At 44.3% G+C, this 25,493-nt stretch overlaps 1 protein-coding gene across 7 annotated transcripts in view; it reads left to right on the forward strand.

The window, feature by feature from the left end:
- upf3a (UPF3A regulator of nonsense mediated mRNA decay) overlaps positions 1–25,493 on the forward strand; it is a 101,553-nt gene that overhangs the window by 54,016 nt on the left and 22,044 nt on the right. For 4 of the 7 annotated variants that reach the window (XM_068033778.1, XM_068033775.1, XM_068033773.1 and 1 more), the window contains exons 5-9: positions 7,297–7,407; positions 18,630–18,728; positions 19,129–19,184; positions 19,279–19,449; positions 25,104–25,264. In XM_068033778.1, the coding sequence (XP_067889879.1) occupies positions 7,297–7,407; positions 18,630–18,728; positions 19,129–19,184; positions 19,279–19,449; positions 25,104–25,264 (598 nt within the window). The remainder of the gene's footprint in view (positions 1–7,296; positions 7,408–18,629; positions 18,729–19,128; positions 19,185–19,278; positions 19,450–25,103; positions 25,265–25,493) is intronic. The other 3 variants (XM_068033776.1, XM_068033777.1, XM_068033779.1) reach the window with 3 other exon arrangements.

Genomic DNA, 25,493 nt, shown 5'->3' on the forward strand with positions numbered 1-25,493 from the left:
GGGTTCTGCAGTGCAGAGATCCACCCTGACCTCACTTCTAGTTTTCTGGTGAGTTATACAAGTGCTGTTGATTTTAGGGCATTTTTGTTTCCCTTCTCCCTTTACTGTGGGGAGGGTCTCTTTGCTAATCTGCCCAGTGTCCTCTGGGGCATTCCTGCCCATAGGTATCTCCAGCTTTCACTGCACTCCCCTGCAGTACTTTGACTAGGTGATGCATACCCTCATTGTTAATCTGCCTTTTTGGGAACTTTCCTTGTCCCTGCAGGTTTCTGTAAATGCTGTTAGCAGCCTTGGTAGGGTGCTTCTTTGGCCTGTATTTACATAGAAGGGTGTGGGGTCTAGTTTTTCCACATCTCAGGGTTGGCTGACCGGACAGTAGGGGGTTCCATTTGGGAATCCTTCTGGCCCTCCTTTAAACTGCCCTCACTGTCCTTTTTGTCCTCTTCCTCCCTAGCTGTCTGACAGACCTGTGCATGTCTGTCCCCTTTTGTTTATGGCAGGGGTCCCTCACAATCCAACAGCACTCTGCTGGAGGGTTCCCCAAAAGCCGGAATGGGAATTAGGGGTGTAGGTTTTACTGCAGGTTGGGGCTTCCCCACAACCTGGCACGTGTGGCAAGTTTTACAGAACTTCACCACATCTTTATGGAGTTTTGGCCAGTCAAAATGCTGTCTTATGCGGGTTTTGGTTTACCATACGCCGACATGTCCAGCCATTGGAAGCTCATGGGCCATTCTTAAGATTTCTTCACGGTATCTCAGCAGCCCCACTATCTGGTGAACCACTGTCCATGCTCTATCCGCAGGTCTGTGAGGAGGTCTCCATTTCCTCATCAGCACCTCATTCTTTACATAGTAGCACTCGGGGACTCCCTCTGCTTTAGTTTCAATTTGGGCAGTCTGTGCTAACCTCTTTAATACTGGGTCGGCTTGCTGAGCCTCAACTAGGAAAGATTTGTTTAACCCATTCCTTGGGTCTTCTAACTTCCCAAGGAAGGTTTCAGACAACTAGACAGTAGGGTCATCTGTCTGCAGTGCCAGTTCAATCTCCTCTGAGGGAGCTGGTTTGGCCATGGCTCAAGTCACCACACAGTCAGGGGAAATTCTGGGGAACGTGTCTTTGACCTCTTTCAATCTCCCTACCACTACTGGGGAAGCTACCATCTTTGCCCCCGCCAGATCATTACCCAGGAGCAGGTCGACCCCGTCCACAGACAAACTAGGAACACTCCTCACCGTCACCGGTCCCGAAACTAGGTCGCACTCCAAGTGCACCCGATATAAAGGTAGGGGAATACCCTGCCCTCCGATACCATTCACTACCACTCTTGCATTCACTGCACTGTCTGGGGGAAAGATCATGCCTTTTCTCAGCAGAAGGGATTTGGAGGTCCCTGTATCCCTGAGATGACCATGAGCTTGCATGCCCCACTCAAGGGGTATGGAGTTACACTCCCTTTGGATACAAAATCCTGATAACCCTCAGGGATCTTGTTAAATTTTCCCACACCTACAGCAGTATGTTTCCTGGGTCTTACTGCTGTTGCAATTAAAGTCACAGCCTGCTCTGCTGTGCTTTCCATCAGGGCCCCTTCTCTTGCACTGGTCCGGTGTGCCCTGATTAATCCCACAGGTTTTCCCTGTAATTTCCAGCAGTCAGTTCAGAGGTGACCTGCCTTGTTATAGTGGAAGCACACAGGTCTTTGGGTCTCACTCGTGCTCTCAGCACCATTTCTTTTTGCCTTGAGGAGGGCCCCCTCTATGTCCAACTTTCCTTTCTCATCCAGGGCTATTCGGGCTCCTGTCACCCTCCCACCTTTTATGCTTTTCGGGTTGGAGGGGGTGGCTAGTTGCCCCTGGGGTAAGGACTTATGTATGAGAGTGAATTCTCAGCCAGAACTGCGGCCTACCTGGCTTGTTGAACATTTTGTTCCTCTTCGTGGTTTTAATAGAAAGGGGAAGCAAGTTTTTAAATTCCTCGAGCAGCATCACCTCTCTGAGGTTTTCATATGTGGTTGTACCTTAAGGGCCTTTAGCCACTTGTCAAAAACCAGCTGCTTACTTCTTTCAAACTCGAGGTAAGTTTGATCAGACTGCTTCCGGAGGGTTCAGAATTTCTGGCGTTATGCTTCTGGTATTAGCTCATATGCCCCGAGGATAGCATTTTTAGTCAATTCATAATCTGATGAACTTTCATTTGGCAACAGTGAATAAATCTCTTGGGCTTTTCCAGTTAGCTTGCTTTGTAACAACAGCTCTCAGCTGGCCATTTCAACTGTCTTGCAAGCTTTTCAAGTGACAAAAAAAAGGTTTCCACATCTCCCCCTTTGAACTTTGGAATCAACTGGGAGAACTTTAAGAGCTGAGCACATGGCCCTGAGCTAGGGGTAGCTTCTACACTGGCCAAGCTTTCACTGGGGGGTACCATGTTTCCCCCGGGTTAATTCAAGCCGCCGTAGCTCTCTTCCTTCTCCTTCTGGAAAATTCTCTTTCTTCCTCTTTCTTCCCTCTCTTTTTCCCTCTCTTCCCTCTCTTTTTCCCTCTCTTCCCTCTCTTTTTCCCTCTCTTCCCTCTCTTTTTCCCTCTCTTTTTCCCTCTCTTCCCTCTCTTCCCTCTCTTTTTCCCTCTCTTCCCTCTCTTTTTCCCTCTCTTCCCTCTCTTTTTCCCTGTCTTCCAATTCAATTTTCTTCTGTTCTAATTGTATTTTAGCTAACTTTACCCTGTCTGTTTCTGACTGCAACCCTGTTTCTGAATCTTCAGGTTCCAGTGAAAAATGGTTGGCCACAAGTCTTAGGATTTCGGATTTCTTAGCTTTCATACAGAAAGTAATCCCAAACTGCCCAGCTACATTCCTCAAAATTTCAATAGATAGGGCCTTTAACTTGTCCCAAGTATCACCCTGGCTTGGGAAGGTACTGGCCTCGGATGTGGGCATGTTAGTATTCTAGCAGCAAAAACCACAAGAAAACCTGTACTGAAGTGTTTTTTTTTTTGATGGGGATCAATTTGGTTTCCCAGGTCCAATTTCTCGTTTGTGGGTTACGATCCCGGATGAGCCCCCAAATTTCTGTTGCGACCATGTGGGGGGGTCTCTGGCTCCCCTTTCGCCCTTCTTCTTGTTTGACCGCAACAGGGTTTATTCCTTTGTTAAAACAGCGGTTGTGCTTACCACCTCTGTGATTGTTTGAACGTATTCCTCTAACGTATTTGCAGAAGAACCAATCAGACAGGTTTTCTTGAGTTTAAACAAGAAAGAGGTAAGTTTATTACACTTAACACTCTAACCCGATTTTAAAATACTAAAAAATACGCTACTGTCATTCTAGGGCCCCACCTGCCAAGAATGAGGCACATTAATTTTGTCATGAACATTGATTTTAAACTGAGTGAGGGGAGGACTTGTTGAACAGATCAGCCATGGCTGGAAAAGATATTTGCATATTAACAGACAGTGTTTGGAAGGACAAAGCAGCCATTCCCTGACATTCAACCCACAGTGGACTTTTGATCACCAGACGTCAAAGGTGGGGGAGCTCATATTCCAGGTTGACTGCTAAGATGGCTGAAAACACAAACTGACATGTTCGAACCAGTTAGTCACTTGCTTAACCTGCTGGGCAACCTGAGTCTTTTGCATTTGTATAAACCGTTTGGGAAATAAGTCTGTGCTCTTGGACTGAGAAGATCTCTCGCCTGTCTGCTCCCATCTCTTTCTCACAAGCCTCTGAAGACACATGAACCCCAAGACAGAAAAGTCTCCTACAATGAACAAGGTTTAAGAAGAATACTAGGCCCCAACAAAAAGCAAGATCTACTTACAAGCGAGGACTCTACAGTGAGCTCTAAGAACCTTTGTTTATAATGAGTTTTTTTTCTGGAATCTTCTAATGAAATTCGAGATGCTACATGCACCATGTTGAGCATCCACACTTGGAGGGGGTTGCCTCTTTCAAAGTCAGCGGGTAAGAATGGCCTTGACGACTGTGCTGATAAAGCCATTCTAGGTAATTCAATCACTTCGAGCAAGCCATTGTTCTGGCTGGGCTTTGTTAGACTTTTCATCTCCAGTTCAATCTTCTGGTGTTTCAAATGTAAATTGCAGTGGCCATCTTGGCTGCTAGTTTTTTAAAAGTTAACTTATAGGATTTTTCCATTAAAAGTCAAATGTAGGTTTCCAACTGATGAAATTAATATTTCCTATTTGGCTAATAGGGTTTTCCTGACTACCTCAACTGTACTTTCTTACCCTATCCCCATATCCCATGATTCTCTTCGTGCATAAACATGAACAGACTGTTGAACACCAATTGGAAGAAGCACTGAGGGTAGCAAGGACACCGATCGTACTCTGGGTGGAGGACTTCAATGTCCATCACCAAGCACCACTACTGACATAACTGGCCAGTCCTAAAGGATATAGCTGTTAGACTGGGACTGCGGTAGGTGGTGAGGGAACCAACAAGAGGGAGAAACCTACTTGACCTCGTCCTCACCAATACAGATGCACCTGTAGGAGTGACCACCGTACAGTCCTTGTGGAGACAAAGTCCTGTCTTCACATTGAGGATACCCCATTGTGTTGTGTGGCACTACCACAGTAATAAATGGATAGATTTCGAACAGATCTAGCAACTCAAAATTGGGCATCTAGGAGGCTGCAGCAGAATTGTATTCAACCAAAATCTGTAACCTCATGGCCCAGCACATCCCCCACTCTACCATGACCATCAAGCCAGGGGATCAACCCTGGTTCAATGAAGACTGCAGGAGGGCATGCCAGGAGCAGCACCATGCATACCTCAAAATGAGGTGTCAGCCTGGTGAAGCTACAACACAGGACTACTTGCATGCCAAACAGCAGAGGCAGCATGCAATCCCACAACCAACAGGTCAAATCTAAGCTCTGCAGTCCTCCCACATCCAGTCGTGAATGGTGGTGGACAATTAAACAACTAACAGGCGGAGAAGCACCACAAATATTCCCATTCTCAACGATGGGGGAGCCCAGCACATCAGTGCAAAAGACCAGGCTGACATTTGCAACCGTCTTCAGCCAGAAGTGCCAAGTGGATGATCCATCTCGGCCTCCTCCTGTGGTCCCCAGCAACACAGATGCTCGTCTTCAGCCAATCCGATTCACTCCACTTGATTTCAAAAAATGGCTGAAGGCACTGGTTGCTGCAAAGGCCAAGGGCCCTGACAACATTCCGGCAATAGTTCTAAAGACGTGTTCCAGAACTAGCCGCGCCCCTAGCCAAGCTGTTACAGTACAACTACGACACTGGCATCTATCCGGCAATGTGGAAAATTGACTAGTTATGTCCTGACTGCAGAAAGCAGGACAAATCCAACCTGGCCAATTATTGCCCTATGAGTCTACTCTCGATCATCAGCAAAGTGATGTAAGGGGTCGTCGACAGTGCTATCAAGTGGACTTGCTCAGCAATAACCTGCTCACTAATACTCAGTTTGGGTTCCGCAAGGACCACTCAGTTCCTGACCTCATTACAGCCTTGGTCCAAACATGGACAAAAGAGCTGAACTCCAGAGGTGAGATGAGAATGACTGCCCTTGATATGAAGGTAGCATTTGACAGAATATGGCATGAAGGAGTCCTAGCAAAACTAGAGTCCATGGAAATCAGAGGGAAAACTCTCTGCTGGTTGGAGTCAAACCAAGCACAAAGGAAGATGGTTGTGGTTGTTGGAGGTCAATCATCTCTGTCCCAGGACATCACTGCAGAAGTTCCTCGGGATAGTGTCCTAGACCCAACTATCTTTAGCTGCTTCAAGAATGACCTTCCCTCCATCATAAGGTCTGAAGTGGGGATGTTCACTGATGATTGCACAATGTTCAGCACCATTTGCAACTCCTCAGATACTGAAACAGCTGGTGTCCAGATGCAGCAAGACCTGGACAGCGTTCAGGCTTGGACTGATAATGGCAAGTAACATTCGTGCCACACAAGTGCCAGACAATGACCATCTCAAACAAGAGAGAATCTAACCACCTCCCCTTGATCGCTGAATTCCCCACTATCAATGTCCCGGAGGTTACCATTGACCAGTAACTTAACTGGACCAACCACATAAATATTGTGGCTACAAGAGCAGGTCAGAAGTGAATAATTCACCTCCCTTCTCCCCAATGCCTGTCCACCATCTAGGCACAAGTCAAGAGTGTGGTGGAATATTCTCCATTTGCCTGGATGGGTGCAGCACCATCCAGGACAAAGCCATCCATTTGATTGGCCATCCATCACCTTCAACGTTCACTCCCTTCACCACCGATGCACAGTGGCAGCAGTATATACCATCTACAAGATGCACTGCAGCAACTCACCAACGCGTCTTTGACAGCACCTTCCAAACCCGTGACCTCTACCACCTAGAAGGACAAGGGCAGCAGATGCAAGAATACACTACCACCTACAAGTTCCTCTCCAAGGCACAGACCATCCTTACTTGGAATTGATATATCACTGTTCCTTCACTGTTGCTGGGTCAAAATCCTGGAACTCCCTTCTTAACAGCACTCTTGGTGGACCTACACCCCAAGGACTGCAGCAGTTCAAGAAGGCAGCTCAACACCACCTTCTGAAGGGCTATTTGGGATGGGCAATAAATGCTGGCTGAGCCAGTGACGCCCACATCCCATGAACGAATTAAAAAAAAAGACAGAAGCATGTATTGTTAAGTAAAATTCTATGTTATCTCAAAGGGATCACAATTTGATTCAAATTTGAATTCAATTAATCTGGGAATTAAAAAGCTAGTCTAATGGTGACCATGAAACCATTGTTGATTGTTGTAAAAACCCATCTGGCTCACTAATGTCCTTTAGGGAAGGAAATCTGCTGTCCTTACCTGGTCTGGCCTACATGTGACTCCAGACCCATAGCCATGTGGTTGACTTTAAAAAAAAAAAATGCCCTCTGAAATGGCCCAGCAAGCCATTCGGTTCAAGGGCAATTGGGGATGGGCAATAAATGCTGGCCTAGCCAGTGACGCCCACATCCTACAAACTAATTTTTTTAAATTCCTTTAAATATATATTCAAACTGTTTGCAGGAGCTAGGTTGTAACATTTTTGAGTTACTATCTACGAAGTAGACCTTTTTAATGGCAATTAGAGAATTGCCTAAATTTCTCTGTACTTTCTTTTGTGATTTTGTTACATCATTAATTACAGAGAAAACCAAACATTCTCACTTATTAAAAAAGGAATTTTGCATCATTTAAAATCTACTTTATGTTTGATTCAATAATTGAACATAGTTTTTTTTATGCATCTATAGATCCTGAGTACAAGAAGTTTTTGGAAAGTTACTGTGCAGATGAAGAGAAAATTGCAGCCAACCCAGAGACGCTTCTGGGAGAGATAGAGGCAAAGACCAGAGAACTGATTGGTTAGTCTGAAGCTGATTTTTAGGTTCTACTTCTGGCATAATTTTTTGTAACTTATTTTTCTGTCAGAAGCAAAGCTGTTTCATATATTTTTACCATATTTTTAGCTCATTGGCAATAGCTGGTCAGACTTGAGTTCAAACAAATTTGCTTGAGATGGTCCCTTACATGCATGCTTTGTATTTATTTTTTTCCAGAAAAGGTTTTGAATTATATGAGATAAGATTTGAAATCAAATCTCTTAACCACAAAGAGTGCAAAGACCTCTTAGTCCTTATGCTCTGCGAGGTAATCTCCCGCCCCCCCCCCAAGTTAAGCCAGATATTTGTTTTTTTTTCTTTGCTTGCTACTTTACATAGTTCACTTCATTAATTCTTTTGATAGATATTTAGTCAGATTTTTCTCCTTATAAATTGCTTCTCTATTCATGTAACATCTTGATGTATGCCTGCTGGAAATCTAGTACTGATGGCTGAGAGCTGTCGTTTTGGTGATTTCAGGAAAGCAGGTGTGCCCATGTTGCTTTAAATCTTTGAAGAAGCATTATTGGTGCTCATTAGTATTCCCTTTCAGCACATTTACAAATTTACAGGTAAGCATGATGAATGGTGATTTATAATATTTAGCAATTTTTCAATACTGTCTTCCTACAGTGACCGAACTAAAATCTGTAATTCACCAACTGGCCAATATATTTTTCCCACTCTGCATCCAATATACTGAGCTACTATACTGTTCACATGTTTTACATTTTTTTGCCTAGTCACAGAATCATACATTTGACCCATTGTGCCTGTACTACCTCTTTGAAAGAGCTATCCAATTAGTCTTATTCCACTATTTCCCCATAACCTTACATTTTTTTCCTTTTCAAGTATATATCCAATTCCCTTTTGAAAGTTACTATTGAATCACCACCCCTCCAGGCAATGCATTCCAGATCATAGTAACTTGCAGTGTAAAGAAGTTGCTATAATCTCATCTCTGGGTCTTTTGCCAATTCTATTAAATCTGTTTCTCTGGTTCCAGATCTTCCTGTCTGTGGAAAGTTTTTCCTATTTCCTCTATCAAAACCCTTCATAACTTTCAACACCACTATTAAATCTCTCCATAATGTTCCCCCCTCTAAGGAGAACAATCCTAGCTTCTCTAGTCTCTCCACATAACTGAACCCCTCACCCCTGGTACCATTCTACTATATATGAACATATGAATTAGGAGCAAGAGTAGGCCACTCGGCCCCTCGAGGGGGCTCCACCATTCAATAAGATCATGGCTGATCTGATTCTAACCTCAACTCCACATTCCCGCCTACCCCCAACAACCTTTCACCTCCTTGCTTATCAAGAATCTATCTACATCTGCCTTAACAATGTTCAAAGACTCTGCATTTTGAGGAAGAGAGTTCCAAAGACTCTCAAACCTCAGAGAAAAAAATTCTTATCTCTGTCTTAAATGAGCAACCCTTATTTTTAAACAGTGACTCCTAGTTCTAGATTCTCCAATAAGAGAAAACATCCTTTCCACATCCACCCTGTCAAGACCCCTCAGAATCTTCTATATTTCAATTAAGTCGTCTCTTACTCTTCTAAACTCCAGCAGATACAAGACTAGTCTGTCCAACCTTTCCTCATAAGACAACCAGCCCATTCCAGGTATTCGTCTAGTAAACCTCCTCTGCATCCTCCCCATGGTCTTGACATCCTTCTTATATTATGGTCCCTAGAATTGGACATAATACTGTAGCTTCAGACCTACCAAGTGATTTACGATGGTTTTGCAAGAAAGAAAGAAAGCAAGAGCTTGCAGTTATATAATATCTTTCACGACCACAAGTCAAGCCAAAGTACCTTACACCCAATGAAGTACTTTTAAAGTGTAGTCACTTTTGTAATGTAGGAAACACAGCAGCCAATTTTCCCACAGCAAGGTCCCATAAACAACAATATGATAATGACCAGATAGTTTTTATTAATGATGTTAGTTGAGTGATAAATGTTGGCTGGCTCATCAGAGAGAACTCCCCTGCTCTTCTAAGCAGTGCCATGAAATTTTTTTCTATCCACGAGAGGGCAGACAGGGCTTTGGTTTAACATCTCATTCGAAAGACGGAAGCTCTGGTAGTGCAGCGCTTCCTCAGTACTGCACTGGAGTGTCATTCTAGATTTTGTACTCAAGTTCCTGGAGTGGGACTGGAACCAAAACTTTCTGACTCAGTGAGCCAAGACTTGAAAACTGAACTTCCTTGCTTTTGTACTCTATGCCTGTACTTGTGGAGCCCCAGGATCCTGTGTTCTCTTTTAACAGCCATATCAACTTGCCCTGCTACCTTTAAAGATGTGTGTGAACTCTTTCTTGTTGCACCCCTTTTATCCATCTTGTTTATATTGCCTTTTGTTACGTCCGAGGCGGGAAGAGTGCACTGTTAATTCTATTTTCACTTCTCCACGGGTCACAACATATATTTAGGTTTTCCCACTTACCGATATGGTCAATCATATACTCTACTTTTCCCAAGATAAAACACACTAACCAGGTTTCTTTAACAAACAACAAAATTATCAGTCTATTATAAAGTAAGTCTTAACCAGTAATGAAGTAAATCATGAACACACAGATTGAAATTTTAAAGTTCCCTTTTTACCTTAGCCGCTCCACTTACTCACTCACTCGCTCACTCACTCAAATAAAAGGGATTTTTGTTTAGAGTTCTGTTACAAACAAAAAAACACTTGGGCTGAATACTTGCTCATTCTTGAAGAAAACAGCAGATGAGATATGTTATGTTCCAAAACTGGCATACAGTCTAGCCTCCGGATACACACAGACAGGTCACTGGGATCTTTCAGAACCGTTCTTTTTGGGTGGCATTGAGAATTAATTTAGCAGGCTTTTCTTCATTGGACTTCTCAAGGTCTTTTAGAGAGCTGCTGGAAAGCTGAGCTGGGTTGGGGTCTTCTCTCCTTCCTTGGGAATTCTCTTCTGCAGGCTTGACTTTATAAACATTCAGCAACAATCTGGTCTCTTCCTCTGTGACGCTTCTTCAGTAGGCTCGGTGCTAACTTTTTCTCATTCCAGAAGATAAACACTGACACTACAACCAAAAGGTTGCAAGTTTGCTGCTCTCTCAGGTACGCGCTGCTGCTGCTCCCAGGCTTGTCCTGCCAAGGGGTGCGCAACTGCCACTTCTCTGCCCACACCTTCCCCAGTTACCAGGGTTTCTGTTCTATGTTTAACTTGAGTCATGTGACAACCAGTAATATTGTTGCCAAACTAGTTCTTTCAGTGTCCTCTTGATGACCCTCTTGGGGAAAAAAAACTGGTCCTACATTTCTTCAGTGTGGCTATGAATTCCTCAAAAAATACTTTTAACAAAAAAAAAAGCACTTTCATAACACTTTCCTTCCAAAATGGATCACTTCCCCCTCTCTGCATTAAATTTCGTCCATCATGTGTCTGCCCATTTCACTAATCTGTCCAAGTTCTCCTGATGTCTGCTACTATCCTCCTCACTGTTTTTCAAGTTTTGTGTTATTTGCAATCTTTGAAATTGTCATCTGTATTCAAGTCTAGGTCATTAACATGTAATGAAAACAGCAATGGTTCTACTGCTGACCCCAGTGCACAACACTGCACATTTCCCTCCAGACTGAGAAACAACCATTCACCACTACTTTCGCTTTGTCGCTTAACCAATTTCATATCCATGCTGCCCTGTCTCTTTAATCCCATGGGCTTCAATTTTACTATGTGGCACTTCTTGAATGTCCATATTTGCAACATAAGCCACACTACCCTCATCAACCTCTTGTTTCATCAAAGAGGTCAATCGAGTTTGTTAAATGCGATTTATCTTTAACAAATCCATGCTGGTTGTTAATTCATTCTCCTTTGGCCTCCTTGTCTCGAGAGACAATTTTTATTTTTTTTTATTTAGAGATACAGCACTGAAACAGGCCCTTCGGCCCACCGAGTCTGTGCCGACCAACAACCACCCATTTATACTAACCCTACAGTAATCCCATATTTCCTATCACTTCCCTAAACTAGGGGCAATTTACAACGGCCAATTTACCTATCACCTGCAAGTCTTTGGATGTGGGAGGAAACCGGAGCACCCGGTGAAAACCCACGCAGACACAGGGAGAACTTGCAAACTCCGCACAGGCAGTATCCAGAATTGAACCCAGATCCCTGGAGCTGAGGCTGCGGTGCTAACCACTGCGCCACTGTGCCGCCCAATGGGTAAGTGCCTGGAGGTGGTCAGTAGTTTGTGAAGCAGCACCTGGAGTGGCTATAAAGGCCAATTCTAGAGTGACAGACTCTTCCACAGGTGCTGCAGATAAAATTGGTTGTCGGGGCTGTTACACAGTTGGCTCTTTCCTTGCGCTTCTGTCTTTTCTCCTGCCAACTGCTAAGTCTCTTCGACTCGCCACGCTTTAGCCCCGCCTTTATGGTTGCCCACCAGCTCTGGCGATCGCTGGCAACTGACTCCCACGACTTGTGATCAATGTCACAGGACTTCATTTCGCGTTTGCAGACGTCTTTAAAGCGGAGACATGGACGGCCGGTGAGTCTGGTACCAGTGACAAGCTTGCTGTACAATGTGTCCTTGGGGATCCTGCCATCTTCCTTGCGGCTCACATGGCCAAGACAGTTCAGGTGCCGCTGGCTCAGTAGGGTGTATATGCTGGGGATGTTGGCCGCCTCGAGGACTTCTGTGTTGGAGATACGGTCCTGCCACCTGATGCCAAGGATTCTCCGGAGGCAGCGAAGATGGAATGAATTGAGACGTCGCTCTTGGCTGACGTACGTTGTCCAGGCCTCGCTGCCGTAGAGCAAGGTACTGAGGACACAGGCTTGATACACTTGGACTTTTGTGTTCTGTGTCAGCACGCCATTTTCCCACACTCTCTTGGCCAGTCTGGGCATAGCAGAGGAAGCCTTCCCCATGCGCTTGTTGAATTCTGCATTGAGAGACAGGTTACTGGTGATAGTTGAGCCTAGGTAGGTGAACTCTTGAACCACTTCCAGAGTGTGGTCGCCGATATTGATGGATGGGGCATTTCTGACGTCCTGTCCCATGATCGTTTTCTTGAGGCTGATGGTTAGGCCAAATTCATTGCAGGCAGCAGCAAACCTGTCGATGAGTCTCTGCAGACACTCTTCAGTGTGAGATGTTAATGCAGCATCATTAGCAAAGAGGAGTTCCCTGATGAGGACTTTCCGTACTTTGGCCTTCGCTCTTAGACGGACGAGGTTGAACAACCTGCCACCTGATCTTGTGCGGAGGAAAATTCCTTCTTCTGAAGATTTGAACGCATGTGAGAGCAGCATGGAGAAGAAGATCCCAAACAGTGTAGATGCAAGAACACAGCCCTGTTTCACGCCACTCAGGATAGAAAAGGGGTCTGGTGAGGTGCCGCTATGCTGAATTGTGCCTTTCATATTGTCCTGGAATGAGGTGATGATACTTAGTAGCTTTGGTGGGCATCCAGTCTTTTCTAGTAGTCTGAAGAGACCACGTCTGCTGACGAGGTCAAAGGCTTTGGTGAGATCAATGAAAGCAACGTAGAGGGACATCTGTTGTTCGTGGCATTTCTCCTGTAGCTGGCGAAGGGAGAACAGCATATCAATAGTGGATCTCTTTGCTCGAAAGCCACACTGTGCCTCAGGAAAGACACACTCAGCCAGCTTCTGGAGCCTGTTTAAGGCAACACGAGCGACGACTTTCCCCACTATGCTGAGCAGGAAGATTCCACGGTAGTTGTTGCAGTCACCATGGTCACCCTTGTTCTTATAGAGGGTGATGATATTGGCATCGCGCATGTCCTGTGGTACTGCTCCCTCATCCCAGCACAGGCAAAGCAGTTCATGCAGTGCTGAAAGTATAGCAGGCTTGGCACTCTTAATTATTTCAGGGGTAATGCCGTCCTTCCCAGGGGCTTTTCCGCTGGTTAGAGAATCAATTGCATCACCGAGTTCCGATTTTGTTGGCTGTACGTCCAGCTCATCCGGTCTCAGTGACAACATTCTCCCTGGAGTACAGTTCTCGGTAGTGTTCCACCCAGCGGTCCATTTGCTTGCTTTGGTCAGTGATTGTGTCCCCTGATTTAGAATTGAGGGGGGCAATCTTCTTGATGGTTGGCCCAAAGGCTCTCTTAATGCCATCATACATTCGTCTGATATTTCCTGTGTCAGAGGCCAGCTGAATATGACTGCATAGGTGTTGCCAGTAGTCATTTGCGCAGCGCCTGGCTGTTCTTTGTGCCACGATTCTGGCAGCTTTAAGTGTTACGGATGTTAACTCGCTGGGGGCTTTCTTGTAGTTCAACAGTGCAATGCGCTTAGCGGCTATGACAGGTTCCAGCTCTTCAATGTGAGATTGAAACCAGTCTGCATTCCGCTTCACACGATTGCCATAGGTGGTCATTGCTGAGTCATAGATGGCGTTTCTGATATGGGCCCACTTGGTCCCTGCATCCCCTGTGGGAGTGTTTTGGAGGGCTTTTTCAAGTGAATTTAGAAACTTACGTAACAGCTGTGGATGAGAAATTCTGCTAGTGTTGATGCGCGGGTGGCCCTTCTGCTTGGAGTGATGCAGCTTCTTTGGTTTGAGGCTAACCTTGCTGCACACCAGGGAGTGGTCGGTGTCGCAGTCCGCACTGTGGAAGCTGCGTGTGATTTGATGGCTGTTTAAAGAAGCTCGCCTTGTGACGATGAGGTCCAGCTGGTGCCAACGACGTGATCTTGGGTGCCTCCAAGGAACCTGGTGACAGGGTTTCGTGTGAAAGAACGAGTTGGTGATGCAGAGGTTATGATAGGTACACAACTCAAGCAGTCTCTGTCCATTCTCATTCATCCATCCAATGCCAAAGTGCCCAAGGCAGGAGGGCCATGAGTCATGGTCGGTCCCAACCCTGGCATTAAAGTCCCCCAGCAGGAATAGGTGTTGGGGGATGCTGCTAATGATATTATGGAGTTCCTCATAGAACTGGTCTCTAGCTTCAGGTGGGGAGCAGAGTGTTGGAGCATAGATGCTGAGTAGGTGTACTAGACCAGAGGCAGTGAACAGTCGGTTGGACAGTATGCGTTCCGAGCCATTTGAGGGTGGCTCTATCATGCTGAGCAAAGAGTTTCGATGGCGAAGCCCGCTCTGTGCTGTCTTGGTTCTTCAGGATCCCTACCCTGCCAGTAGAAGGTGTAGTCTTGCTCTCTTAGAGGTCTGCTCGGAGGGAGGCATGTCTCCTGAAGTGCTGCAATGTCCACATTGTGTCTACTGAGCTCGTTGTTGATGATGGCGGTCTTCCGAGAATAGTTGATTTCTGTAAGGTCTTCCGACAGGCCAGGACACATAGTTCTGACGTTCCAGCTTGCAAAACGAAGGGCTGGTGACTTCTTTCCTTTTTTGGTCGTGCTGTTTGGTGTGGTGTTACAGTCCACTTGTCAGGCAATGACCCTGAGCTCCAAGCACCCATTGAAGCAGGTGGACTGTGGCGGGACAGAACCGTACTGACCGGGGGCTGCCCGTTTTTGAGGCGGGTGGTAGCTGTCCAGTGAGATGCGATGACCTCTCCCACCGACAAAGGCAACCCGTGGTGCCCAATCTCTACGCCAATTTATCTGGACTTATAACCCGTAACTGCTGCCTTCCGTGTTGATTTGGGCACTGTGAGCCGACTATGGAGTGACCTCTCCATGGCGCATGCCTGGGCGTATGTATGGAGGTTGTGAGTTCTGCCCAGTAAGTTCTGGTCCCGACAGCCGTCCCACGCTGATATTCCAGCTGCCGGCTGTAACTTCTACGCCTTCGGATACGCCTTGGGCACAGGGCTTAACATGGTGGCCGAGTCTATAACATTTAGCAACAGAAGAAGGATGGTAAAAGTGCAGCTGAACAACGTAGTAAGTGCACATTCCAGTCCTAATGAATGGTCTGTATTCTGTAGCCTCTTTTGTGATGTATAGAGCGGCCACATGGTCCCGGCAGCGGCTCTCGCTCACTCGGTGACTCCGCCCTGTTTCCACACAAACTTTCCACACAACTCTGGCTCAGCTCCCGGATCCCGATCCCAGTAGTAGTACACCATTGTAAAAGGGACAATGGTGGGAGCTGATGCAATGTTTTATTACCTGCACCCCCTCCCGCTCACCCCCCCTCGCACCCCCTTCCCCCCACCCTCCTCGCAGCCCCTTCCTCCCCACCCCCTCGCACCCCCTTCCCAGTTCCCCCCTTGCACCATCTTCCCCTCGCACCCCCTCCCCCTGCACCCCTCCCAGCTCCCCCCGCACCCCTTTCCCTCCACCCCTTCCCACCGCACTCCTCCTCCTCACACCCTCTCTTCCCCCCCACCCCCTTCCCCCCCACCTCCTCCCACCGGCATCCACCTACCCCTGTGTAGGGGCCCCAACAACCCCACTGCCTTGTGGGCGTCTCGGGCGAGACCAAGGCTAAGGGAGTAAACCCTAACAGAAAATCCGGAGTGGAACCCCGACGGCGGTCATGTGTCACCTTTGGCATGTTTCCGGCAGTTCCTGCAGCCATACTGGTGCCAAATGTCATGCTCTGCACTCCTTTTGACCCCACCAGGAAGGCTGAGAGGGGGGTTTTGACGCTTGGGCAACTCACAACCTTCATACGTGTTAATTCATTAACCTATGCTTTTCCAAGTGACAATTAATTTTATCATAAAATATGGTCTCAAAGTTTCTCCACCATTGACGTTAGGCTGACTGACATGTAGTTACTGGGCTTATCACTCCTTTTTTGAACAGGTGTGTAACATTTGCAACATTCCAGTCCTCTGATGCCACTCCTGTATCCAAGGAGGATTTAAGGATTCTTGCCAGTCTCTGTTATTTCCACTCTTACTTCTCAGCAACCTCAGATATATCCTATCCAATCCAAATGACTTGTCAACTTTGAGCACTGTCAACCTCTTAAGTACCTCCTCTTTATTTTTATCCTATTCAATTTCTCTACCCTCTCCTCTTTCACTGTGACATTGGCAGCATCCTTTTTTGTGAAGACAGATGCAAAGTACTCATTTAGTAACTCAGCCATGCCCTCTACCTCCACAAGCAGATTTTGCTGTTGATCTCTAATTGGCCCTACCCTTTATTTGGCTATCCTTTTACACTTTATATGTTTGTAAAAGACTTTAGTGTCCCCTTCTATGGCAAATATTAATCTTTTCTCATACATTCTCTTTGTCCCTCTTATTTCCTTTATCAGTTCTACTCTAATGTATTCAGCTTGCATTTATCGTAAGCCTACTTTTTCTGTTTCATTTTAATCTCAATATCTAGTCATCCAGGGAACTATAGCTCTGAATACCCTTCCTTACCCAATCATAGGAATGTGTTTACTCTGTACCCGAATGATTATCTCCTTGAATGCCTTTCAATGTTCATTAATTGTTTTATCTGTCGATCTTTGCTTCCAACCAGATCCCCTTTCGACTGAATGAAATTTGCCCTCTTCCAGTTGAGTATTTTCACCATTATTTCTTGTCCCTTTTCCATAACTACTCTAAACCTAATGCTATTCATTCTGTTATATATTTTATTTGGTAAAATACAGAAAATGATCAACCAAGCTAAGATTGGCAAAGCAGCTGTCTCAGGTTGTGACTCAGTCATTGGAAAACATTTCTTCAGAATTTTACAACTAAGAATTGGTTACCTTGGTTTGAAAGAGATATTCATGTTGTCAGATTGTAGCAACTTAAGGTTAATTGGACAGTTTGCGATACAACATCAAAGACCTTGAACATTTCCAACTCCTCAGCATTTGCACCATTAGGAGGTGGCAACATCAGATGGCAAGACAAGATTTCAAACACTGAGGCCTTTGCTCATTCTAACTTGTCAAGGATTGAAGCCATGCGAATCAAAACTCAATTGAGATCCTTTGCCCTCATTTGGAGGATGTCTGTAATGACAGGCTGCCCAGGATAACTTAAATATCAAAAAGAACTCATACGTTGCTTTGGAAGAGAGTTCAAGCATCATGAGATACTGAAAGAAAATGTAAAGAATTCAAAGATCACTGTGGAATCTTGGGAGCAACTTGTACAAAGACAAGTAACTGAATGCCATCCGTCAAGCCAGATGTTGCTTTGAGAGGCAATGTGTTGGCACTAAATAGGGTGGGAGGGGGTGAAAAAATAGTAAAATAAGCTGGCAACCAGATTGGAATAACAAACTTAGTGCTATAGGTCTCAGCCTTGGCTTTGTGGAGCACTCATCCCTGAACTGGAAAATCATGAGTTTAAGCTCCACTCCAGAGGCTTGAGCAATTAATTTAGGCTGACATTTCAGTGCAGTGCTGCTGGAGTGCTCCACTGTCAGAGGTTCTGTCTTTCAGATGAGACATTAAAATGAGACTCTGTCTGCTTTTGGGTGGATGTAAAAGGTCCTATAGTGCGACTTGAAGAAGAGGAGACATCTGTATCCTGACCAGCATCACTAAAACAGATTTTCTGGTCTTTATTTCATTGCTGTTTGTGGGAGATTGCTGTGCACAAATTGACTGTTGCCTTTCCTTATTTTACAACAGGGACTGCAGTTCATTGGCTGTAAAGTGCTTTAGGATACCGTAAGGTCGAGAAAAGTACTATATAAATGCAAGTTCTTTCTTAAATATAGTTGCATCTGCCTCTTTCATATTGGACTAATGAACCATACCCAGAACTCATGAATTGAGCCAAGTGACCCAAATGTGCCACACTATAACCTGATTGTGATGGAATTATCATCATTACATCAGACAACCAACTATATGTATGTTGAGAAGAATAGCTGTCTTTTCAGTAAATCGTTTGGCAGTCTGGATACCCACTGTGACCTTTGGCAGTATCAATCTATTAATTGCATACATAAATTTGTCTGCTGTAAACTAACCATTAAAAATATTGCACAGTTTAACCTGTGAACAAAGTTTTATTCATCCTCCTTCACTAGTTTCTTTAACAGTTGCATCATTTGAATTATGTGTGTTAATCTATGATTCTTATTTTTAAAGAGTGCAGAAAAAAGGGCAGAGAAATCGAATGAGAATAGATCGATCTAGTTAAGGAACTAGACCCAGCACAGGCACAGTGGGCTGGATGACATCCTTCTGTGCTGAAAATTCTATGATTCCTTTCAGTATTGGGTTCAGTAACTACTCCACATCTTGGTTTATATGTACAGCCTGAAATTTTGTTTTTTGCATTGCTAGTGGGTACAGACCAATTCCTAACACTGGAGAATGTCTATAGCCTGGAACTTAAAGGTGTAAGCAGAACTTGGAAGCAGCTGCGTGTCTACAAGAACACAGGTGCGCAGTTGCTTTAAAGTCACGATTGTGACTTGCTGAACTACTGCATAATCGCACTTGCTTCAGTATTGCCAGTTTGAGATCTGTTCCACAATGTAAGCTGGGTGAATTCAAAGCATCAGCAGTCTTAATTAACAGAATGGCTTCCTCACTGATGTATCTATTCTTTAAAAAATGAACAGCAATTAACAAAACCTACTGATGTTGAAGTTAATCAGAATTGATATGTTTTTGAGAGAAATACTAATGATGAGACTCCTTTAAGACATGTAATAGCAATATAGTTTTGCATGAATAGCTTGAAATGATTTTAAGCTGTGCCGACATATTTCATTTTAGAGGAGTGATGGTACAATTAGTTGGTTTAGAAAACTAAATTTGATTCCTGCCTTATTCCCAGCCAGGAGAACCACCCCACTTCTGGAGTATATTAAAAACAAGAAGCTGGAAAAACAGGTGGAACTTTACTTTATAAACTGTATTTATTGTAAACTTTAGTATTTCGTCCTAAAACTGGTATTTTACTCAATTGAACCTTGCTATATTCCAGCGAATCAGAGAGGAGAAAAGAGAAGAAAGGAGGAGGAGGGAGCTGGAAAAAAAACGTTTGCGAGAGGAAGAAAAAAGAAAACGTAGAGAGGAAGAAAGGCGTAAAAGGAAAGAAGCAGAAAAACAGAAAAAATTAGCAGAGAAGGAAAGAAAAGAAGAAATAAAAATTAAGGTTCATATCTTTGCAATAGTAGATTATTAAATTCACCAGCATCTTTTAAAAATATTGTTTGGCCAAAAATGTTGGGGTGAATTTTACAGACCCCCTGACGTCAGGGGTCATGGCGGGGGCAGAAAATGCCTCCAGCAGAGGCAAGGCCACGTGGCAGTCCCCCCACCGCTTGGCGACGGGAGTCAAATATAAATATGTTACCCTCACCCCTTCCCCTCCCTCCCAGAACCGCGACAGAGTTCCCCTTGTCCTCACATTCCACCCCACCAGCCTCCACATCCAAAGGATCATCCTCTGCCACGTCCAGCGTGATGCCACTACCAAATGCATCATACCCTTCCCTCCCCTGTCAGCATTCCAAAGGGATCATTCACTCCGCGACACCCTGGTCCACTCCTCCATTACCCCCATCACCTCGTCCCCTTCCCACGGCACCTTCCCCTGCAATCGCAGGAGGTGTAATACCTGCGCATTTACCTCCTCTCTCCTCACTATCCAAGGCCCCAAACACTCCTTTCAGGTGAAGTAGCGATTTACTTGTACTTCTTTCAATTTAGTATACTGTAGTCGCTGCTCACAATGTGGTCTCCCCTACATTGGGGAGACCAAACGCAGATTGGGTGACTGCTTTGCGGAACACCTCCGCTCGGTCTGAAAGCATGACCCTGAGCATCCGGTTGCTCTCCATTTCAACACACACCCCTGCTGTCTGTCCTGGGATTGCTGCAGTGTTCCAGTGAACATCAACGCAAGCTCGAGGAACAGCACCTCATTTACCGATTAGGCACGCTACAACCTGCCGGACCGAACGTTGAGTTCATTAATTTCAGAGCATCTCGGGACCCCCATTTTATTTTGTTTTTTTCTTTTTTTCTTTTTTCTTTTCTTTTAGTTTGTTTGGTTTGTTTCTACTGTGCCTGCCCACTGTTTTTTTCATGTTTGTGCTTGGGGCCATGCTGTTCATTTTTCTGTCAGTTAACACCCTCTCTACACTAACGCTTTGTCTTTCACCACACCATTAACATGCCGTTTGCCTTTCACCACACCATTAACATACCGTTTGCTTTTGCTCCATGACCTTCTGATCAGTTATTCTCTGTGACCTTGTGCTATCAACACCTTCTCTTTGGTTATTTCTTGCCTCACCCCCGCTTTACTTGCTTAAAACCTTTCACATTTCTATTATTTTTATTTAAGGAATAAATTACCTCTGGTGCCAGAGGACTGGAGAATTGCAAATGTTACACCCTTGTTCAAAAAAGGGTGTAAAGATAAGCCCAGAAACTACAGGCCAGTCAGTTTAACTTCAGTGGTGGGGAAACTTCTAGAAAAAATAATTCGGAACAAAATTAATAGTCACATGGACAAATGCGGGTTAATTAAGGAAAGCCAGCATGGATTTCTTAAGGGAAAATCATGTTTAACTAACTTGTTGGAGTTTTTTTGAAGAGGTAACCGAGAGGGTTGATGAGGGCAGCGCTGTTGATGTGGTGTACATGGACTTTCAAAAGTTTGTTGCAGTGCCACACAACAGACTTGTGAGCAAACGTATAGATCATGGAATAAAAGGGACAGTAGCAACATGGATAGGGAATTGGCTGAGTGACAGGAAACAAAGAGTAGTGGTTAATGGCTGTTTTTCGGGCTGAATGAAAGTTTGGAGTGGAATTCCGCAGAGATCAGTGTTGGGAACTTTGCTTTTCCTGATATATATTAATGACCTAGACTTTGGTGTACAAGGCACAATTTCAAAGTTTGTAATGATATGAAGCTTGGAAGCATTGTGAACTGTGAGGAGGATAGTGTAGAACTCCAAAAGGATGTAGGCAAGTTGGTGGAATGGGCAGACAGGTGGCAGATGAAGTTCAATGCAGAGAAATGTGAAGTGATCCATTTCAGTAGGAAGAACACGGAGAGACAATATAAAATTAAGGGTACAATTCTAAAGGGGGTGCAGGAGCAGAGGCACCTGGATGTATATGTGCATAAGTCATTGAAGGTGGCAGGACAGGTTGAGAGAGCAGTTAATAAAGCATACAGTATCCTGGGCTTTATTAATAGGGGCATAGAGTACAAGAGCAAGAAAGTTATGCTGAACTTGTATAAGACATTATTTCAGCCTCAGTTGGAGTATTGCGTCCACTTCTGGGCACTACATTTTTGGAAAGACGTGAGGGCATTGGAGACAGTGCAGAAAAGATTCACGAGAATGGTTCCAGGGAAGAGGAACTTCAGTTATGAAGATAGATTGGAGGTTAGGACTGTTTTCCTTGGAGAAGAGAAGGCTGAGAGGCGATTTGATTAGAGGTATTCAAAATCATGAGGGGTCTGGACAGAGTTGATAGAGAGAGAAACAATTCCTACTCGTGAAAAGATCGAGAATGAGAGGGCACAGATTTAAAGTATTTGGTAAGAGAAGCAAAAGCGACATGAGGAAAAACTTGTTCACGCAGCGAGTGGTTAAGGTCTGGAATGCACTGCCTGAGTATGATGGAGGCAGGTTCAATTGAAGCATTCAAAAGGGAATTAGACAGTTATATAAAAAGGAATAATGTGCAGGGTTACGGGGAGAAAGTGGGGGAATGGAACTGAGTGAATTGCTCTTTCGGAGAGCCGGTGCGGACACGATGGGTTGAATTGCCACCTCCTGCAGTGTAACAATTCTGTGATTCTGTGATTGTTGTGCCCCTACTGTCACTATGGCTACAATTAACTAACTCAGCACAGACAAAAAATAAACCTTGGCCATTCTTGGCTGCATTCACTGGATAATTCACTGAGGCATCCAGGAATGCTCTATTTTTATTAAGATATTCAGTTTCACCCTCTACTCATTTTTCTGTTTCAGTAATGGATCTAACCTGAAAAAAGCAGCAACCATGTTTTTAAAGAAAAGTCCTGCATTGGTCAAGGTTGTTTTGGGAATCATTCCTTGGGGGAAAAAAAAATTCTTAAAACAATTTGATAACTGTATTTCACACACAACCTTGCTTCATGAAAAATTGTTTCATAGTGTTTGGGGTACACGGTCAGAGGGACACGAGGTGGTGAAGGTATTAGAGGTACAAAATCAGAATCAGCTAGAGTTAAATTGATAATTGAATAACATTTCCTGATGTTTTTGCCCTAAACTAAATTACAGAGATAAAACACTGTTACCTGTTATTGTGTTGCCTATAGTTACATATGTCAAGGTGCTATAACAAGACGTTCTGTTTGAACCATGGGATTTTAGATTTTTTTTATTTGGGTATATAAAACTTAATGTTACATTTTGGATGCCTTATAAGTTAGATGCCCGTAAAGTTTCTTCCACAAGACTATTACAAAAAATATGCCTTACCTCAAACCTGAAACTTAACTGGAGAAAACTTCTGTTTTACATTTATCCGACAGACTGTTGTGCAACTATTGTGGTATAAATGTAACACACAGAGGAATTTCCTACTCTTGTTACTTTGCCAATGGTGCATTTTTATTTCCCTTATAAAGCCTTATTTTTGCAATACTGAGGATCTGTTTTGAGTTATGCAGTTTTGTTTTGTGGCTTCATACTTGCCAGAAACTGCAAGTTCATTTCAATTAGTCTCCTTGTCATCAGAGAGAAAGGCTTTCCATTTCAATCGTGTCTGGAGTAGACTGATCTCGTCCCTTTTGGGATCAAGCTCAGATTCCAGAGGTGAAAAGAGGTGTGCTAACTCGGTGAGCTAAGATTCGAAGGAAAAATGTATTCTGCTGAATTGGTTCTAATTCTGTTCATGGGAAAGAGAGATGTCTGTACACTTATTGGTGTCTTTTATTCTTTAACTCCTTTCTGTGCTCTGGAACTGCGGGTTAGAAACAGCCTTGGACTGAGGACAGTGGAATCTGGGTGGATTGCACCATTTATTGCAGTGAGTGGAATTTCACACTGCCATAAAAGGAGTTCCACACTAAGGACTGAAGGGAGCGGTGACAGGTTAAAAAAAAAATGGCAGGCCACAGTACAGGCTGCCCCTTTCCCCGCCCCCCACCCCCCCAAACAATCACGTGGTGGGGGCAGCCTCAGCAACGCCGTGAATGGCATCAACTGCTTCTGCACAGGTGCTGGCGCAATTTTTAAAGGGCTGCCAGACCTGCCACAAAAACTGCAGAGTTGAACCCAGTACCGACCCCACTACACCGCAAATAAATTCTCGCCCCGTTTCCCCGCTCCCAAAACACTTACATTACAGAGTTGCCCCCCCCCCCCCAAAACACTTAAATTGTCAAGCTGACTCCCTCCCCCACAACTGCACAAAGTGCAGAGATCACCCCTCCCCCCTCCCCACACTAAAAATGCAGAGTTGACCCTGTTTTGCACCCTGCCGCACCCCACCCCACCCCCTCCATTACACTCAAAATCCTAAATTGCCCCCTTCCCCACCTCAGTGGTGCAATCCAGACTGGAAAGCAAAGGTGCGTGAGTGCCACCTGTCGCATGGGAGATCCTGGACAGCCGGTAATATTGCAGGGAATTGTATGTAAATGTATTCATGAGATTTATTTAAATATTTAAAGTCAGGTTCTGTCGCCGAGCGGCCGGGGGGGCCGCCACAGATCCTTGCCACCACCGGGGTGATAGGGCCCGGCAATCCCAGCATCGGGCTCTGTGGCAGACCGCTGCCACTGCAGTCTTCCAGCCTCCCCTGCCACAGAGCAAGCTGCCTCTAGCCAGCAGTTCTGGAGCAGAAAACAGAGCAACAAGAGGTAACTAAGAAACTGATAAGAGTACACATGTCTCTCTTCTTAACCTTTAGATCTTCTGTCAGGTTGTGATGCGAAAACTGTAATAGTAGAAATAACATCCACTAGATGGAGTTAAGTGGAGTCATTGAAGTGATTGAAAATTTCACACAGAAAGCTACTATCAAGGCTGTATACTATGTCCCTTTGAGACAATGAGAATTATTTTGATCTCAACCTTGACAATGAAGCCCTGCACATGTTCCATGAATTGCCATAGTATTATCCATTTAGTGTTACATGCAGCGATTGATTTCCTCATATTACACATCACCATATGAAGAACCAGTATGATTCAATGGAAAGTTATCAGAAAGTGCTAAACAGTTAACAATTAGCCTGCTTCTTTCAATTAAAAAAATGAAAGATATTGACCTAAAATGAAGAATAAGCAATTTGTAGCTCTTAGAACCACTTTTTATAGAATCCTAGGGGATAACTTCTAGTAGAAATTGTAGAATGTTCTTCCCCTTTAAAATAAAAGGCAGTTGAAGCAAGGGATTTTTATAAGAAAGTCAGTTAATTGAAACTCTAGAGTAGTGAAGAGACTGTTGGATTACTCACTTCATTATATAATAAATGTATTTTATATTTCAAACTTTAAAGACGTGACTTACTGTCATGCTCTGCTGAAGTGAAATCTTATGGAAGCATGAAATAGTGCAGTACCTAAAAGCAATTGCCAAACAGGTTTGATGTTTGTTTCCAGGGTATGTCACTGAAAGTTTACCTAGAGCACACACTCTTGAAGGTTTGGGGAGTTGACCCTTACCTATGAACATGATCTAAGGTACAAGAGCCAAAATAATCTAGGGTAAGGTTTAAAATGGCCCAAATATCTAACAGTTTTATAATCTGCCTTTTATATCAAGTTATATTGTAATCTTTAGTTGTTGAAAAAGGCTGATAAAGAAGAGGAACAGGACACAGACAAATGGAAGGAGAAAGCAGAGGATGGTGACAATGAAAAAGGAAAGTGGGAAAAGCCATGCTGTCCAGGAAACTTGCAAGGAAAGCGGCCAGAGATTACACAGAAGGATGTCAAAGATAAGTGAGTTACAACAGCAGTTTTTATTATGCAACTGTATTTGTTCAGTCTTACTTTGCCTGCTGATCTGATACTTCACTGTGGTGAAAGTGAACACAATGATGTTGATCTTTTCATACAGTCTGGACATTTATGAACTAGTAATCCAGAGGTCCAGGCTAATGCCCTGGAGACACAGGTTCGCATCCCACCACGGCAGTTGGTGGAATTTAAATTCAATTAATTTTAAAAA

This window comes from Heterodontus francisci, chromosome 6, assembly GCF_036365525.1.
Source record: "Heterodontus francisci isolate sHetFra1 chromosome 6, sHetFra1.hap1, whole genome shotgun sequence".
Taxonomy (NCBI): Eukaryota; Metazoa; Chordata; class Chondrichthyes; order Heterodontiformes; family Heterodontidae; genus Heterodontus; species Heterodontus francisci.